The sequence below is a fragment of the Chenopodium quinoa genome, unplaced genomic scaffold (assembly GCF_001683475.1).
Source record: "Chenopodium quinoa cultivar QQ74 unplaced genomic scaffold, ASM168347v1, whole genome shotgun sequence".
Lineage (NCBI taxonomy): Eukaryota > Viridiplantae > Streptophyta > Magnoliopsida > Caryophyllales > Amaranthaceae > Chenopodium > Chenopodium quinoa.
In genome coordinates, this window is record NW_018745454.1 from 2,305,530 (window position 1) to 2,325,879 (window position 20,350).

At 39.1% G+C, this 20,350-nt stretch overlaps 1 protein-coding gene across 1 annotated transcript; it reads right to left on the minus strand.

The window, feature by feature from the left end:
- Positions 1 to 420: 420 nt before the first annotated feature.
- On the minus strand, positions 421 to 6,549 carry LOC110714207. The gene is made up of 8 exons (XM_021892692.1): positions 6,133 to 6,549; positions 5,234 to 5,603; positions 4,495 to 4,680; positions 3,986 to 4,053; positions 2,248 to 3,778; positions 1,991 to 2,160; positions 1,714 to 1,900; positions 421 to 1,626 (listed from the first exon to the last, which is right to left on the minus strand). The coding sequence occupies exons 3-8, from the start codon at positions 4,643 to 4,645 to the stop codon at positions 989 to 991; spliced, it is 2,745 nt and encodes a 914-aa protein (XP_021748384.1). The 5' UTR covers positions 4,646 to 4,680; positions 5,234 to 5,603; positions 6,133 to 6,549; the 3' UTR covers positions 421 to 988.
- Positions 6,550 to 20,350: the final 13,801 nt, after the last annotated feature.

The window sequence follows — 20,350 nt, forward strand, 5'->3', positions numbered from 1 at the left end:
ACTGAACTGAACTTATTTTTACTGAACTGAAATTAATTTTACTGAATTGAACTTATTTTTACTTAATATTATTTTTTAAGGTGAATCAAACGGGGCCTTATACTCCACAATCTTAAAAATATCCGAATTTTAACTAAAATTAATTATAGGCCGAGTAGTGTTAATTCCGTGTTGTTATCAACACTAATCTGACTTATTTGGACTTATTTGAGTAATTAAATGTATTGTTGTACAACACGTTAGAAACCCTCCATTTTTCGTTTCTAGTTTGCATTGTCATATCTTGTCAACGTTGTAGTTTGAAAGACATAACTAGGCTAATGTTTTTGCTCTTCTAAGCTCCGATCATCTAGAGTTAAGACATACGGAGTAATGACTTTGTAGTAAGTTGTAAGATATAGCATAAAAATGAGGCAGAGGTTTTGAGAAGATACACTATTACTAAATATATATAGATGTGTATATATGTGTGATTTTCACTTCCATCTTTATTTCCTAATTACACACGCTTATACACTCGGTTATAGCTATAACATGATATAATCAAGGGGAGGAATAAACTAAAACCAATCAGCCCCGAGAAACACCCAAGTAAAAAATGTACAAACAGAAACTATAAACCACCACACACCCTTCAAAACGCTACACACACTAAATCCTATAAACTTCTCAAACAATCAATGTAGTTTCCACGACTTCGAATGCATTGGCCCAGCATGAACCTGTCGGAAACCTGTTGTGTCAGCTATTCACTTCCTACAGCATTTACCGAAAAGTTGTTCCAGCCAACTCTTCGTGAAACTAGGTGGTACGTTATCAGCAATCCGATGTTACTATTGTTCCAAGTTAGGAAACACGAGCTGATCTCAGATTCTTGCTCAGGAACTCTGATGTATTGTTAGGTTGCAACCTATTCTACTTTGCTCCCATGAGTCTTTCTAACTGCCCGGATTTCCAAAGGGAGCTCCTGGAAGGAAGTCAATCGCAGTCATACCTCAACGTCAATGTCAATATCCTTTGCTACAGCCTGTTGGATGACGGAAGATTCACTCTCCAATCCCGCAGTATCAAAGCTCAAAATTGTTTCCTGCACCAGTTCTTCGAGAATGGCTTCTTGTATTCGAATCCCAATGCACTGACAATCAAGCTGCAGGTCCAACCATTTCCCAGGTTTTTCTAAGTCTTTTTCGACAATCTGGTCTAGCGTTCGTGGGGGTCCCTCCAGCTTTAAGTACCAGTCGACTCTCTTCCATATCTCAGTAAATATATCTTTTCCTTTTAACTCTGGTTGAACGTATGGCATTGTAAGTGATAGCAAGCAGCCAAAGTTCAAACAACAGATCTCGATAAGAACTTCATTGATAAGATCAAAGAGAACATTGAAGTCACAAGAAAGCAGGTCTGGGAGAAAATCGACTTCATCAAGCAATGATGGATCGACAAGATGATCCGAGAGAATCGACCTTTGGAGAAGCTCCTCCCAAGACAAACCAGACATTTGGACCACAGCTTTAACAAACTCAATCGTATACTTGTCATCATGCACACAAGTCCTGCAGCTTAAAACTCGTTCTAAAGGTGCAGAAATTTCTTCTCCAAACCTTATTTGTCGTGGTCGAATAGGCTCTACAGATGCAAATTTTAAGACCATTAGTTGCCTCATTTTGATGCATATGCAAGTAATCCAACTACTATATTAGAATAAAGTCTTACCATTCGAATACTTGTTGCCAGGAGGGCTAATGTCATCTTCTTGGAATAATGGGTCGAGAACAGATATGGGACTTTGCCTGCTTGTTGCATCACTCGCGGTATCTAGATCTTCATCATTCTCAGTCAATTTACAAATAAGTGGTGACGCATTTGAAGACGATGATGGTTTGTTCTCTTCACATAAATCCTGCAGAAAATCAAAGAAAACAGTTAAGCGCTATTGCAATGGTTTGACAGAGACAGATGAAAGGGAAAAAAAAAGACATAAGGTATTAACCTCTTTTAGGATTGTTGGATGCAAATTTTTATCGGAACATGTTGAGCAGCTACTATCTTCCTGATCATTCTTCTTAATGGGAGATGGTGAGAATTGTTCAGTGGAGATTTCCTTCGCATCACTCTCTTTCGGTGACTGTGCATCAGGAGATCTAACAGATACCACGGGAACTACAAAATTGCAAGAATTCACACTTAATATTCTACATAAATGTAAAGCACAATTCTGAGAATCTTAAATTGGAGTAAAAGGCATACCTTCAGAAGTCAAAGCCTCAGTTTCGCAGGTAGGCTCATCATTATTCCTTTCGTGAGGAAGCCCTTCAATAGTAAGAGTTTCAATGATGGAAACATCAGCTTCATGGACAGGTTTGTCAACAGCTATGCATAGCTCATTTTGTGACTCTTCCTTCACTTGAGCTGGATGGCTGACATAGCTTGTTTGCGTGATTTGAGATGACTTCTCATCGCCTGTTTGACATTCCCCATTGGGTGGCGATTTCATACCTCCCTCTGTTCTAGGACTGCATATAGGAGAACTGTAGCCGGAATAAGCAAGTATTTTCCCAAGAGACCTGGGCCCTTTTTTGTTAGGAATATCTGCATCTATGTCACCATTTCCTACAATCTCAGCAAGATGCTTCCTAGCTTCAATATAAATGTTGGATACCCTTTGCTCAGGAGTAAGAGCACTGTCATCTTTTAGCTTTCCTGTCTTGCCAACTGAAGTTTTAGGTATTTTTTCGATAAAGAAATGGTCTCTACTAGGAGAAGCCATTCCAATCAATTCTCCACTAAATTTCTTCTCTTGATTGGCCAGAGTAGGATGATCATCTGACGGTTGATGGGACAACCTATGTTGCTCTTTCCTCATGGCATGTTTCAATTTTCTCTTAAACTCGGAAAAGGAAAAGGGGGAATATGATCTTTCAAATTGACCTTTGTCTCCTTTGGTCTGAGGAGATCCTGGTAATGAACTGCACAGGGAGGCCGTTTCAGAATTATTTGAGCTTGGTGGACCCGGTTTTAAAACAACAATTCTGTTTATATCCTCTGAAGTATCGGTTTTTCTTGAGGAATTTCTCTCCAAGCCCTTAAACCTCCTCCAGAAGTTCTGTTGTTTAGCATTACCAATATCTTGCTGTAGCATGTCAGACCCTGTCAGCACTTTGAACTTGCCTTCTTCAACTTCAATATCCTGCGAACTTTGTATGTGTTTCACCAACTGTGAGTTTGGATCCTGTAGGAGCTTCAGAAACAAATCTTTGTGTGAATTCAGAATCTGAAGGGCATCGGTGAGTTCTTTTGAAGGTTGAATTTTACCATCTTTACCGGAGCTATTTCCATCAGTAAAATGATTCACCAACACCTTTGTTGATTCCCACAATTTTCTCTCTATGACAGAAGGATCTTCTGTGGATTGGATGGTACATTCTCTATCTTGACCATGCTTCTGACAACTGGTACCCTTTTGGTGAATCCTGTTACATAGTTCTTCCACAATTACATTTAGGTCGACACTACCACAGGATTTGTTCTTTCGGTGGCTAGGCCTTTCAGCTTTTAAGTCCTCGGCTGCAACAAAGCCACTAGCATCTAGATCAAGGGACATCTTATTTCTCATCCATCGGCGATTCTTCTTCACATTACCTCCGTCACCTGTTGTATTCAGCTTTGCTTCTCCATTAGCAATTTTCTGATCTTGCTCCCCAAGCATCTCTTCCTCCATTAGTTCTTTCACGCTCAATTTACTAATGTCGCTTGCTGCTGTTTCACATTGGACCGAGCCCTAATAAATGTACCAAATTATATACACACCATTAATGACATGTACAGCCAAGCACAAAACAAATTCATACTATTAAAAAAAATTATTCATCCCATGACAAATCATGTTAGGGACCTATAAGGCTATAAGCATGAACCTATTGTGTTCCAGAACATCAACAAAAAGAAAGTGAAGAGGATTGAGAAAGAACAAAGAAGAGGAACTTACTTCATTGTCATTACAGATTTCACATGAATCAGTCAATGTCTCAAGATTAATATTCGCATATGCAGTCCCTGCACAGAACATGAGAAGATTTGGTTCACTCCACAGTTGCCAGGTAAGATAACACAGACACCAAAATCGGCTACCAAACAAACACTAATACGAAGTATATTCCCGAGTCTTAATATCAGGATCAAGTGAATAATAGATTTCATATGTGCTTTCATTTCTTATACTACGTAATATAATTCTCTCCAGCACTGAAGGCTGAAGGTCAATCTATGTAAATATATAACGATACACTAGAGCTTCCAAAGATAGATTTGCTTAGCAATGACCACACAAAAGCAGACCACGGAATTGATAATAAAGAGATCTAAATCATGGCCACACATTATGAATTACTATTAGATCAGAAGACCTTCCTACAAGATTGAATACTGTAATCCAACACCTACTGTAAAATTTTACTCACAACTAAAAATTCTCAAAATATAAACAGAATATATTACCATCTAGTCGCCTGCTCCCCCGCTTCTTGTCCACCAGCAATTTTTGTGAGGAGCGACCATGGCGGAAATCAAAGATACTAATCAAACCCCACATACATCCTGACTGGTCCTTCTGGTATCTGGCAACCTTTTTTCTTGATCCCTTTGCCATAGTTAGCAGCAAGTACCTTAGCCAGAAACTCCTACCTATCCACATTGGAAAGCAAATCCATCAATGATTGCAGAAAAAACTATCATATAATTCCATGGAAACCATCTTAAAACAAACTCATCCAATCTTATTCCCCAAAAATTACAGTATAAATCAACGAAAGCGAGACGAGCTGAGTTTCACTAGTTCAATTAGGCAAATCCAACAAGCCAAACATCAAAAGGCATCAATGATGCAAAGTTAAAATCAGTTCAAAATCGAAAAATTCGATATACAACATTAACTTTTGCAAGCAAGGTAGTAGAGATTAAGATCACAACATCACATTGATTCATCTCCATAAGTGACCTTAACTTTGTGTGTGTGTGATTTTTTTTTTAGTTTTTTTTTTTTTTTTTTTTTGAGCAAGCATAAAAATTTAGAATCTAGCATAAACAAAGATAAAATCATATGATCTACAGGACAAATTCAAGGAGACAAAATTTAAATAAAAAAAAAATAGAAATTACTACAGAATTAAATTTTTATAAATGATGATGATAAAAAACCAAAACAGACACTTACAGTAAGATGAAGAAGCAAAATTACCTGAAAATAACAAAAATCTTCAAATTTAATAAAACCCCACCACCAAGAATATATCAAACCTTCATCTGATAGCAAGGAATCAATACTTCCAACAGTAGCACGTTCCCACTCATAAAACAGGAACAATTCCAAAAAAAAACAAAAAAGATGCCAAACCCTCAAAATTGGACAATCTGATCTTCACTTAAGAGAAAACCAAAAAGACCAAATTTCCCCTTCTTATAAATTTAAGCACTCCAAATTTCCAATTCTTCAATCATCACTAAAAATAACCCGAATTCGTACACGATACATTCGTTAAAACTCGAGTAATCTCGAGGATATAGATGAATTGGAGAATAACCCAGCTAAAGATTCAGCATTGAATTCCCTAAAAAAAAAGAAAAAAAAAAGAATCAAATTGGGGGTTTATTTTCTTCCACTCCAAAAATCATATCATAAAATTAAAGTGGCAAAAAGGAAATTCCAGACTGTAATCATTGTAAGAAGAAATAAAAAATTGACAAAATTCCCCAACTTTAACTTTGCTGAAAACCGACCCAAAAAAGAAAAGAAAAGAAAAGGTCCAAATCCCAAATAATGGTGGGGTAATTTAATTGAACACTACTGAACCTCTTTTCTTGTAAAATTCTACAAATAATGTACAAAATCCCATGTGAGTAGCTTCCATTAAATTCTGATCAAATCAAATTGGGAAAATACAATCACAAAAAAAGTGAATTTTTGACAAATGTTAGGGGTAAACAATACTGTAAGACAGATGATATCTGGGACCCACTTAAAAAATCATCACTTTTTTTAAAAAAAAAAAAAATTCGGTTTGCTTCAAGAAGAATCTGACACCATTTTTTTATCCCAGATTTTATTTTTTTTTTGGGTTGAGTTTTGAGTGTACCCACCTGGGATTATGATAAAAAATCAGAGCTTTTAAGTTTATCTCTCCTATTTTTATGTAAGAAAACAAAAAACCCAGAAATGGGGGTTTTTGCTTGCTTCATCAATGGAAATTTTTTTGTGAATGTGATGATTTTAATGGAGGTGATGAGAGAGAAAGTGAAAGGGATGAAGAGAGAGAAATAGAAAGTGGAGGTGAGTTTAGCTTTTTGACTTTTTGTAAAGGAGGACAGCAGGATTGCAGGAAAGGGTATGAGGTGTAAATAGATAATGTTTTCGAGGGTATTTTTGGAAATTGATGGGGGTGAGTTGGTGGTCGTGCGAGTATAGATTTGGGGATTTGAGGCTCCTGCGGATCGTAGTTTCTCCTACTCCGTATGTCCTATCGAACCGTTCGAGGCGACACGTGCCTTGTATATGTTTGAAAATTCTTACACTTCTCCGTTAATTTTTAGTTGTAACATAAGCATTATTTTAGTCTTACAAATAATACGGAGTATCCTTTATTACAATTGAAAATTAATGAAAGTGGTATTTTGTATATACTCGGATGTAAAATATAATCAATGATAATTTTTCATTTTTTATTTGTTGATTATGTTCAATTTAATGAGGTGCCCCTTGCACCCAGGGTGATATAGACGAATCTCCGTACTATATCATCAATGTAAGGTATCAAATAAGAAAATAATTACGTAAATTGGCTTACCTGTGTCAGCGAGACTAATGAACTTCGTGCAATAGTTTTTTTTTTTTTTTGGGAACGTGTTCACCCCTACATCTCCAAATATGAAAATTAGATGATACACCCGGGTGCACCATGCTCATAGTGCACCCGGGTAAACAAAAAAAGGCGAAAAGAACATATAGTGTTTGATAAAGAACATACCAATGTTTGGCAAAAAACATACCTTTAATATGTTCTTTGAGTGTGATCAGTGTGTTCTTTGAGTAAAATTATATGTTCTTTACCTTATAACTTATGTTATTTAACATATGTTGATAAACATATATGTTTTTTTTGGTTTAATAATACAAAGTATGTTCTTTGAATTTGGCGTGTATGTTCTTTAAGGTCGTAGTGACACCCAAATTCTATTTTTATTATCATATGTCATATTTAAATTACTTTTATTATCGTACATTCTTTGAGTTTGATTAGTGTGTTATTTAGGTATTAACTATATGTACTTTACAATATAAATTATGTTCTTTTAACATATGGTATTTGAAATTTGATATTGAATCTTAAATTATTTTTAATTGAAAATAATATTAGAGTAAAAAAAAACTAAATTATTAAGGGAAGTTGAATTTTTTTTGGAGAGATAGAAAACTATTTTTTGGAAAAATGATATCTTTGGTAAGGATTTTTTAAGAGGTGATCAACATTGGCATGACTTGCATCCCGACCCGATCCGGCCCGAAATAGGGTGGGTTTGGGCAAACCTAAAAATGCATTTTTAGTTAAAACTCAAATCGGGTTAGAAAAAAGCCCGAAAACCCGCTACTTTTCTACGGTTTTGGGCACGATAAATTATGATATGGCCCGGCCCTACTAGATTTTTTATCACCTCTAAATTTTTTCCGTTAATAATGTGTATTTCAGAAAATTTAATTAAGTTTTTATCTCGTTCTTTTAATTATATCTTTATGTTCTTTGGTAATGCATGTTTTTGTCAAATACAAACATGTTCTTTATTAAATACATGTATGTTCTTTATGAAACACAGGATGTTCTTTCCGCCTTTTTTTATTTATCCGGGTGTATGATGAGCATTGTACACCCGTGTGTATAAACCACGGATTATCCAAATATACTTTTTTGTAGTAAAATCATAAATCCAGCTTGAATACGATTATAAGAAAGGAGACAAGGAATCTCCACGGAGTATTTCACTAATTATAATACTATATGAGTATATGACATACCAAAGGGCTTAGAGCACAATTTATCGGATAATATTGAATATTAATGCATGCTTTATACTTAATTAGTTCATTTTGAATAATATCATTTTATAGTTTTATGGGCATTCAATCCTAATCTGCATGGTTGCATGAGAATGCAACTAGATTTGCCAAGTTACCTTTCTAACTGTTTGCTTCTAATTGCATTCTCTAGGTAGTTTGTCTAGTCACAACCAATATAATGATCCCAATTTTGACTTGATTAATTACAGGTTGCCTCAAAATTATAATTACTACTATTTTTTCTTGTAATTCAAGTTTTCCAACTGTTTTTTGTTTAATAAAGTATATAAATTATCCCTAACTAATGCATGATTCTATCACCTTCAAGGTCTCATAGAGTCATAGTCATCCATGCATGATGCATCGTTGATCGTTATTTGATCTCCAACTGTTAAACTATATATAGCGATGGCTTGATGCTAACAAGTAACGACTCATCAAATCATCACTGCATTATTAAAAAAAAAAAAGGGTTTGAGTTTTACCTATTGGTAGTCTTAAATATACGAGAGGTTGTTATTATTATATACTCGGGTGTACCGTACACCCATGAGTATTTGTTCTCATTTTAAGATTGTTTTTCGTTTTATCATCAAATAAAGAGCAAAAACTAACTTTAATTAGTTGGGTCGTGTACGGTACACCCGGATGTATATAACAAATTCTATAAATATACTACATACTTCTTTTCTTATCTAAATCAGGCTATATAGTCGATTTAAATCAGGTAATATGTGTCATAAAAATATTTAAGTCATGTATGCAGTAAGCACAAACACTGTATAATGTACGTATACGTTTGTCATACTATAATAATCATCTAGCTAGCTAGTCATTATTTATTTTATTTTTTTTGTTTTTGACAGAAATAGCTAGTCATGTTTATTATTACGGATTAACAATAAAGGAATTTGATTTTAATTAGTACTTAAAGTGTTGTACAATTGCAACTTTGCAAGGTAATAAGAACCAATACGGTTCAATGCAATTAATGTCATTTCTATACATGTCATGTAAAAAGTAACATTGAGTCTCGCCATTTTATGTCCACATACATATTACCAATTAGTTGTTGGTGTAGTGGTAATTGAGACTACACTTGGTAGAGAGGGCTCATATTATTCGATCCCCCGCAACAACAATCGGGAGGGGAGTGGAACATAACAACCCAAAACTAATCCCCGAATCCGGATTAGCCCAAAGGGTGAATCGGGTGGAACACCAAAAAAAATGTCCACATACATATTAATCAATATTATATTTAATTTTATATCCTTGCAGAAAAATATATGTATATATATGTATCAATTGACAATAAATGTTAGTTAAGAATTTAAAGAATGGTTTGGTAATTAATTTAAAGGATTTTCTTTTGGACGGTAGAAAGTAAGAGAATAGTTGATGGTTTCTTAACATTCAAATCTAGTTTTGACCAATAATAAAGAGAAATTCAATTCTAAAAACTTGAATTATATGTATGTACTTATCTTAATTTAAACACGGCACTGCAACGCATTTACTTAGCTTCTCTACTACTCCTACTCTACTTTGACGAATCTATAATCTTTTAAGAGAATAAAATGTACTATTATGACAATTTCATGGGATAATTATTTTAATTTAGTGATCATAATCATGATGAATTGAAGACTGATTATGCTTAAATTTGAATTAAAAATAATTATTGTAATTCCACCAATTGGAGCCATAATCACTTGATCTGGGAGAGCTTAACAATTTATAGTCTCATGATGAACATCATTTCATGTCTTCCCCTCCTTTTTAAAAGTGTAATGTTATTTTATTGAACAGATTCCATTTAAGTCTGATATACTATAGTTTATTATTCAACTAATTAAATTAAAGTACTTTGTTTTATTAAAAATATCATTCATATACACTATTATGTCACGATTTTATTTATTTTTAATATATCCAGGTTGCATATGTAATACACTCCGTGATAGTAATTTATCATATACGACGTACGTAATCCAAGTATATACACACCGACACATAAACACACTTCCATAAAATTAAACTAAGAAAGCTAGCGAAAAGCTGAGCTCAATTAGGGTCCTCCTTACTCCACATATGTGTCCGTATATACATAATTATGCATATGTATTTATTTCATATTTATATTGTATACATTTTTATTTTTTTTATTTTTTATTTTCACACTGATACTATTATACTGATCGAATTATATATAAATATAAATTATTATATTTCTTTCCGAACTTGAACCAAGCACGTGTCAAACACTAGTTGTGTGACCATTATATTAAGTAGAGTACTAGAGTCCATACATAAAATGATCCTAAATTTGCCCTTGTTATATATAAGGAAGTGAGCATTGAAAAAATTAAATACATGTTCCTAAATTGATAGAAAGGTACAAGACATGCAACTATATATACAAGTCATAATAAGTGGGGAAAGAAAATGAAATATGGGCATGCAATTAAGTTTGAGGAAATGGAATTATATTTATATCTACCCTTGAACTATCGGCATGCTTTCTACAATTGTGCACCCTTCACTCACTCTCTATCCCTCATTTTATCGTGTTTGAGGACTGAGGTCTGGACCATCGATCACCTAGGAGACGCCTATGCTGATTTTGATACTTAATTATACTACTCCCCTTCTTCGTTCCTTATTGTTTGTTTCATTTGTCTTTTTCATTTATATTTTATATATATGGTAATTAAATACTATAAATTTAAGTAGTAATATCTTTAATTGCGTATGATTAAAATACGTATATATATATATATAAAAAAAAAAAAACTTATATACTTCGATATTAATATTACATAATGAAAATAAAGTGTTTGGGTTCAATTAAGCCAATTGGACCTAGTCATTGAATGATCCAATATTCCAAGGTCAAGGCCCAAGCCTCCATCTAAGCCAAGTCAGCATAAGTCAAGTGGTCCAAATTGTTATGGTCAGCCCATGGCCATTTCCGGCCCAAATATCCTCCTTCCTTGTATGCTAAGGTATAAAAGCCTTCAACTATGTCATATGTCAGATATTCACATTAAAGTCTCAAGCATTAAATCTCTTGCATAGCTTTCTCTCTCTAAACACTGTTTGACTTCGGCATCGGAAGGGTCTTCCTCGGATCCACCCCCGAGGTCAGTTTACGTGTATTTGCTGTGCATGAAACTTTCGGCCCAGCATCATTTGGACCGGAATAGCCTTCACCCACTTCATTGGACCTTCGACAAGGTCCCATTGTTTTCACCCGAAACAATTTGGCGCCGTCTGTGGGGAAGACTTTCAAAAAATCTTTAAGCCAATCAAAATCATCTTGTAAAAATCTTAGTAGCAATGGCTAAGAACCGCAAGAACAAGAGACTAAGTCAAGGAGCGGGCGAAAGGCCTAAGACTCCTACACCATCACCGGACCGGAACTCCTCTAAGGGTGCCAGTTCAGGGGAAGGATCATACCGGGAGGATTCCCTTTCTCCCGTAATTCACAACTCTCATCATAGACCGAGTCCTCCTCGGTCTAACAGAAGTTAGTCCGATCGTAGGACTCAATCAGTGCCTCAAAGCCAACCTTTGACCATCCGCTCTCACTCTCACACTCAGCCGAGGACCCCTTTAACGGGGCCCAGCTCGGAAGAAGTGGCAAGAACGCTGGCGGTGCTCATGGAGGCAATGAGGGCACAAAATATGCCTCCACCTCGTGACCAAACTCCTCCGCATACCAGGCATCAACGGAGGAAGCTCGACCAAGAGGGGGGGAAGCCTCCCTCCTTCAGGGAGCTGGAAGAGTGGGAAGAGGATACCTGGAGGACCGAAAGGGAGAGGAAAAAGAACCCTCAATTTTTCAAAGGATCCTCTACCTCTCGGCCAGAAACTCATAAGAGCAACAACTTAGCCTCTCGGCCGGAAACCGCTCACCGAGAGCGACCTCAGACTGTTCACCGAAACGTTCTCGACCGACTCGGCGGTAGGGAACCGAGTGTGCATAGCCGCCTCTCATTTCCTGTAGCCGAGGCCCGAACTTCCCAGCCAGGGACGAAAACCCCTCCTACCTCTCTAAGAGGGCGGAGCACGGTCCCTTCGGCCAGGAACAAAGGCAAGGCCGTGATGCTACCTACCAGTTCTCCATTCGAACAATGGATTTTGGAAGAGCATGTGCCTACGGTTAAAATACCATCGCACATTACATATGATGGGACTTCGGATCCGAAGGACCATATCGCCTCTTACGAGGGGCACATGCATCTTTGCCCAAGGTTCGAAGCGACCTGGTGCAAATATTTTCCCACCACTCTTAAGGGGGTCGCGCAAGCGTGGATCTCCAAGGGAGTAAAGGAGGGCTCTATAACGGGGTGGGACGATCTGTCCACCAAGTTCAAGAACAAATTCTCCACGGCTAACCGCCGAGAAAAGACCACTGCAGAGCTCATGGGCCTGCAGCAAGGGGAGACCGAGAGTCTCCGAGACTACATGACTCGCTTCAGCAACGAGTCATCCAGCGTTTCTCAGCTGGACCAGGGATTGGCCGTTTTCGCAATGCAGAATGACCTTCAGCCTAGAAAGTTCCTGGACTTCATGGTCATGCATACTTCGCAAACCCTGGAGGAAGCCCTGAACGCCTCGGATAAATTCATCCGAGCCGAAGAGTGGAACAAGACAAAATCCCAACCCCAATTTGGGGGTGGGAAGCAAAAACAAGCATCTGAAGGCCAAGGCCAGAAAGCGAAAGGGAAGGCGAAAGCCTCCGAGCAACCTTCGGCTAGCGAGCCGAAGAAAGAAAAATATGTCCCTTTCACAGGCAGATACGAATCTTATACTCCACTGGCCCTTCCGCGCGCTAAGATCTACAGCGTGACGAAGGAAGAGCACAGCTATAGGAAGCCGAGATCACTCCCTGAGTGGTATCAGCGCAAAAATAAAAATCAGTGGTGTGAGTTCCACGAATCACCGGGACACAACACTGAAGAATGTATCCAGCTGAAGGACCAAATCGAAGATATGGTCCGGAAGGGATACTTGAAAAATATATCGCGGATCACCGCGAGAAAAAAGAGGCCGAGAAATCCGAAAAGGACTCTCGGCAAGACCTCGATTTCCCCCGAAAGAACAGCAAAAATGCGGAGGAAAAATTTCCTCCCATCAACGTTATCTCGGGAGGAATATGCTCTCGAAGGGAGCACAAACGTCACCTTAGGGCTCTGACCCATCAGGTGAACAATGCCAGCATTCAGCCTCCCCAGTCGCCGGTGCCGAACATGACGTTCACATCCGCCGGCTGCCGGGGAGTGACGTACCCTCACGAGGATCCGTTGGTGATTATCGCCACGGTGGCCAACCACGACGTCAGCAGGGTACTTGTTGACAGTGGTAGCGGGGCAAACATCCTGTTCCGAAAGGCCTACGATCAAATTAAGATGAAGCCCAAGCACCTCACGCCGGTACCCTACCCGGTATTCGGATTTAATGGGGCTTCGACTTACCCAGACGGGAAGGTAACACTTCCTGTCACCATCGGCTGTGATGAAGCAGCCAGGAACGTCATGACCGAATTTCTGGTCATTGACGCTCCTTCCGTGTACAACGTGATCATGGGGAGACCCATTATTCACGAGATCCAAGGGGTAGTCTCGACATACCATCAGCTGATGATCTATATCTCGGATGCCGGCTATCCCGAAAGGATCGAGGGCAGCCAAAAGGAGGCCCGAAGGTGCAACTACCTCAAGCCATCCACTAGTCATTCTAAGGATGACGACGAGGATGAGGAGGAGAAAGATAGACAGCCAAGCGCGAAGAAGCCGAAAGGCCTAAGTGCTTCGGCTCAAGGAGACCTGGCCAAAGAAAAAGGGCTAGGAAAAGAAAAGGCTAGCTCGTCGTCTGAGCCGAAAGACTCAGAGAGCCAGCCGAAGAAGAAAAAGAGTCCAGCCCCACCGCAATGGAGTTGGACCAGCAGACCAAAACGGTCGAGTTGACCGAAGGAGACGCCGAAAAATGTGTTACAATCGGGCTGGATCTTGATCCGAAAGTCCGCGTTGAACTCATCCAACTCCTTCGGGACAACCAAGATGTGTTTGCTTTCTCGGCAGCTGACATGCCCGGGATAAGTCCAGACCTCATCTCCCATAAGCTCAATGTCGACCCAACGTGTCGGAAAGTTAAGCAAAAGAAGCGGAATTACTTCGCAAATAAGAACCGACACATCGCAGCCGAGGTCAAAAAGTTACTGGATGCAGGCTTCATCGAACCCTGTCAGTATCCAGAATGGCTGGCTAATGTTGTGATGGTTCAGAAGGCAAATGACACCTAGAGAATGTGCGTTGACTTCACGGACCTAAATAAGGCGTGTTCGAAGGATTTCTATCCCTTGCCGAGGATCGATCAGCTAGTCGACTCGACAAGTGGCCATGCCTTGCTTAGTTTCATGGACGCATTTTCTGGGTATCATAAGATCTTAATGCATCCCGACGACCGAGCAAAGACGACATTCGTCACGAACGCCGGGGTGTACAACTACAAAATGATGCCCTTCGGATTGAAAAATGTAAAGGCAACATACCAAAGATTGGTGGACCAAGTTTTTGCCGAGCAAAAGGGCCAAAACATGGAAGTCTACGTTGACGATTCAATCGTCAAGAGTAAAAAAGATGAAGACCATGTTAAGGACCTGGCAGAAACTTTCGCCACCCTAAGAAAGCACCAAATGAAGCTGAATCCGAAGAAGTGTGTCTTCGGTGTGAAGTCAGGGAAATTCCTTGGCTTCATGGTCAGCAAAAGAGGGGTTGATGCCAATCCCGCCAAGGTGCAGGCAACACTCGATCTTCCCGAGCCGAAGACAAAGAGGGACGTTCAGCGGCTCACCGGAAGAATGGCAGCCCTCTCGAGGTTCATCTCCAGGGCCTCGGATAAGGGGTTACCTTTCTTCAAAGCTCTAAAACTCCCGAAAACAAAAGAGCTCGTCTAAGAAGACGAGCAAAAAGAAGCCTTCAAGCAGCTTCGGGAGCACCTTGCTCAACTCCCAACGCTGGCTAGCCCAGTAGAGGGAGAATCCCTGTACTTGTACCTGGCTGTCAGCCCAGCCACCATTAGTGCAGTGCTGCTGAGGGAGGAAAATAAGGTTCAGCAACCGATCTACTTCGTCAGTCACACTCTGACGGATGCCGAGACCCGCTACCCCTTACTCGAAAAAGTCGCTTATGCAGTGGTGGTAGCTGCTCGGAAGTTAAGACTCTATTTTCATTGTCATCAGATAGTGGTCTTGACTGATCAGCCGCAGGAAAAGGTTCTCGGCAAAGTTGAAAAATCTGGTAGGCTGGCCAAATGGGCTTTCGAGCTCACATAGTTCAGCATCAGCTACCAGCCGAGAGCAGCCATAAAGGCTCAAGCTCAGGCGGACTTCCTGGCCGAATGCTCGTACCAGGAAACGCTAGATGATGAAGAGAAAACCTGGACCGTGTTCACGGATGGATCCTCCACCGTGAATGGTTCGGGGGCAGGGGTGGTTATAACCTCTCTTGAAGGCAAGTCCTTCGAGTATGCACTAAAATTTTCATTCAAAGCTTCGAATAACGAAGCCGAATATGAGGCGGCAATTGCCGGCCTAGAACTGTGCATCTCGCTGGAAGCCGAACATGTTTGTCTGAAGACAGACTCTCAGCTAGTTGCATATCAGATTAGTGGCAGTTACGAGGCCAAAGAGCCCTCTATGATATCATACCTTGCCAAGATCAAGTCAGTTATTGCAAAGCTGAGAACTTTCGAAGTTTAGCTGATCCCAAGGGGTCAGAATGCTCAAGCCGACGCACTCTCCAAACTTGCTAGTTCAACTCTCACTGAGCTGAATCGATCTGTTTATGTGGAGGTGCGCCGAGAAAGAAGTGTCGATGAAGCACCCAAAGTGTGCTGCGTTGACCAAGAACCAAGCTGGATGGATCCCATCCTAGCTTTCAAGCTTCGAGGAGAAATTCCCGAAAACAAAATTTTGGCCTCCAAGTTGAAGCGAACCGGTTCAAGGTTCATTGTCTTCAACGGGGAACTGCTGAAAAAATCCTTCTCAGCCCCATTACTGAAATGCGTGGGGCCAATAGATGCCGATTATATCCTTCGGGAAATCCACCTCGGCATCTGTGGGAACCACATTGGGGGAAGGACCTTAGCCCACAAAGCATTAAGGGAAGGGTACTATTGGCCCACCATGATCTCAAATGCTAAGGAGCTGGTCAGAAAATGCGAAAAATGCCAAAAATTCGCACCAGTCATCCATCAGCCAGCCCAAGAGCTTCAGCCTGTGCTGAGTCCGCTTCCATTTGCTCAATGGGGGTTGGATATCCTTGGCCCATTTCCGGATGCCGCATACCAGAAAAAATGGCTGATAGTCGGTGTTGACTATTTCAGTAAATGGATTGAGGCCGAAGCAGCCTCGAACATTACAGAGCAAGCTGTCAGGAAGTTTATCTGGCAGAATATCATCACTCGTTTCGGCATCCCGAAAGTATTTTTCTTTGACCATGGAAGGCAATTCGATAATCTACCGCTGAAGCGGTATACAGATCAGTTCGGCATCAAATTGGCATATTCAGCGGTATGCCACCCGCAAAGTAACGGACAGGCCGAAGCTGCAAATAAGCAGATCCTGAATGCCCTCAAAAAGAGGGTAGAGGATCAAAAGTCCAAGTGGCTGGAGGAGCTCCCAGGAACCCTCTGGTCCCTTCGGACAACCGAAAAAGAGGCAACGGGTCACTCACCCTTTGAATTGGTGTATGGCGCCGAAGTCGTTCTCCTAGTGGAGATTGGTACTGAAAGCCTGCGAGTGCACCACTTCTCGGCCGAGAATGACGAACTTATGAAGGAATATCTCGATTTCCTTGACGAAGTAAGAGACTCAGCCCGAGTCAGAATGGCTGCATACAAGCAAAGAATCAGCAAATTTTACAACCGAAGAGTCCAGGCAAGGCCTCTCAAAATTGGAGACCTCTTCCTTCGGAACGCTGCTGCAGTGCAGAAAAACCGAATTCATGGGAAGCTCTCAGCTGCTTGGGAGGGACCCTATGAAGTCTATGATGAGCTTCGGCTAGGAACATACCGGCTTCGGCAGTTGGATGGAACTGAGCTGAAAAATCACTGGAATACTGATGTACTTACAAAATATCATGTGTAAACCCTTCGGGTCAGAACAATCTTTGTGAGTACATTCTGAATTTTTAATGAAAGGCCTCAGAGCCACTATTTCTACAAACATTTGCAATCCTTACTCTTCCACTTTTTCTTTATGCTATCTACTCTTTAAGGGTTTCCTTCGGCCCTGTCCGAAACCTTCACCCTCAGAGCACCAGGTTTCGGATTTCCGATAAACCCGACTTTTTAAAGGACTTTGGTCTTTCAACTGGGGTGAAAACATCAGTAAGACTTGTTCTACAAGGCAATGAGTCCATGGACAAATCTGAGATATTGCCTTAACTGAGTCTTGTATCCAAGATAGCCATTATCTGAAATACTGCCTTCAGTTGGCCTTGTGTTTGAGATATCCATTTTTAAGATAGACAAAAAATCAAGAGCAAAAGCATAAACTGGTAGAAAATAGATGAAAACAATAATGATCTCAGAAATCCGAAGAGCAAGTCTTCAAATCTCTGGGGGGGGGCAAGAATCACAACAGGTGCGCACTGCCTCAGCTGAGACCCCTAAGCTGAAGCTTTGTACTCAATGCAAGTTCAAAGCAAGGCAATATGAGGGAAATATCAAAATCATAAATACGAAGTCATGCTCGGATTACGAGCTACAAACATAAGTGTTCAAACAAACTAAAAGATAATATCGGCAGCCGACCACAAGCGGAAAATAATAGCTGTCGAAATGCGTACAAGGCAAAAAATAAAAGTTTGTACACTGAGGCAAGTTGAAGCAAAAACAGAGGCAAAAAACAGTCAGAAGCGGCATCTTTCACTTTAAGAACACGTTGATCCGCAAGATTCTGAAGACGACTGCCCGAGTCCCTAGGCTTCAGCTGGAGGGTCAGGCATCCCAACGAGGGTGGAGTCCAGCACGGCATCGGCCCCAGCTGCAGAAGAGGCGGGTCGAACTGAAGCCTGGACCTCAGCTTCTTTCATCTCAGCTTCTTTCAGCTCAGCCTCCTTCATTTCAGCATCCTCGGCTTGGAGGCGAGCCAACAAATCAACCTCAGCCTGACTGGCTTACTGCATATGAGGATCCTTGGGGTCCTCAGCCCAGATTTCGTAATTTTTTTGGTATTAAAAGTAAAGAAAAGGAAGGAAAGGTGACTATAGATGGGCACGGGGCCCACCTGTGGGCCGTGGGCCGCGCCGTGAACACAAATTTGGCACGAGGCACGGTGGGCGGCACGCCGACACGACACATGGCACGAGGGCACGGCACGAGGCCCGCCATAATTATACACTATTGTACAATTTTTGTATTATCGAACCTCATATTCCGTATAATAAATGAAGTTATTCACCAAATATTGTACGATTTTTAATTATCATTAATTATTTGTATTATCGATTTATCGTACCGGCTACCGGCATATAATAAAATAAGTTATTCTTCATTTTTTGTGTTTTCGGCTTATCATACTCGTAAATTTTTGTTTTTTATTATCTGCATTGTTGTGTTTTGCTAAATTAATAAAATTATTAATATAAACTTAAACATAATTAGATAAATAATTTATATAACCTTAATTAAAATAAAGTCGTTCAAAACAAAATATATTAACATTAATATAAACATAAATTAAGTTGTACTAAAAATAATATATATCGTTTTTCATTTATATTTATTATTAAAAAAAATGGCACGATTTGGCCCGCGCCCCGACAAGCACGTGGGTTGTGTCGTGGGTTGGGGTGTGCCAAATTTAGGCACGGCACGCCCACCACCGCGGCACGGCCCGTTGCCCATCTTTGTGACACAAGTATTATATTTCGCTATCAAGTCACTAGAAAAATTAAAAGTAGTACTCAAGAATCCAATAAGTATAACTAAACATGAACAAGAAAAGAATCATAATAATAGTCAAACACAAATAATAAGTTGAATACTTCATCAACTATTTAAAGTATCCTCTAATTTTATCTCATTTTCGTTAGGATTATACTATAAGTAAATGATAATACAGACAATTCAATATAAAGAATAAAGAAAAAAGAAAAAGTATATGTAGCACATCAAATAAGTTGTACATACGATTATTGATGGCTAATTAGTTTGGTTTGTAAAGTAATAATCAAGATTACAAAGCTATGTTAATCATGGAGCTGAGACAACGAAAAACTAGTATGTACCGTATGAATAATGCCCCATATGTTTATGACCTGTAAAATTGATGTACATGCATCAGGGACAATATATTGTGAGATTGGTCTCTTTTCATTTACAAAGTTTTTTTTTTTTTTTTTTTTTTAGAACAAATAACCTTTTGGTTTATTTGTTGATTTATGAACTTCATAAATCTAATTAACACTCCGGCGATACTTGTTATCTAGATTATATCTAGTTACAACTAACAAATATTTCCTCCGTTTTTTTTTTTAGTTACAACAATTTGACTTTTACACAATTTATATATTTCACTTTGACTAACTTTGACAGTTTAGAGTTAAGTAAAAATATAGTCATGTTGGATTTTTTTAATATTCGTCTCGATTTATACAATTTTAATATCAAATGTTTATAATTTTACAAATTAGTAATTAAATATATTAATGATTGAAAACATCCATCAACAAGCGTAAAAAGAAAAGTGTTGCAATTATATATATATATATATATATATATATATATATATATATATATATATATATATATATATAAAGAATAAGTAAAATGTTTTGAATATGAATTTCAATAACATGATACTATGAAACATATGATCATTCATAGGGAGCAATAATAGAGAAGCCAAGTATTTGTTAAAAAAAAAAGGTACATGGTATTTGAAAAGGAGAGCATCCAATCCAAATTAAAAGGCAAAACCCCACACAAATGTTCAATCACATCCTCTCCAATATTAATATTATCAATCATTCATTCATTCACTCACAAACATACATCTTAATATCTTATCACATCATTTGCGTGTTTTGTTATCAATAACACCAAATGACATTACTATTTCAACCAAAATTCCATACCTGTTTTTTCTTTCATGGTCTTCATCCCTCAACTAACATACATTTAACTAATTCATCCCGCCAAAATAATTTTAAATCTCTTACTCACTTGTGTACA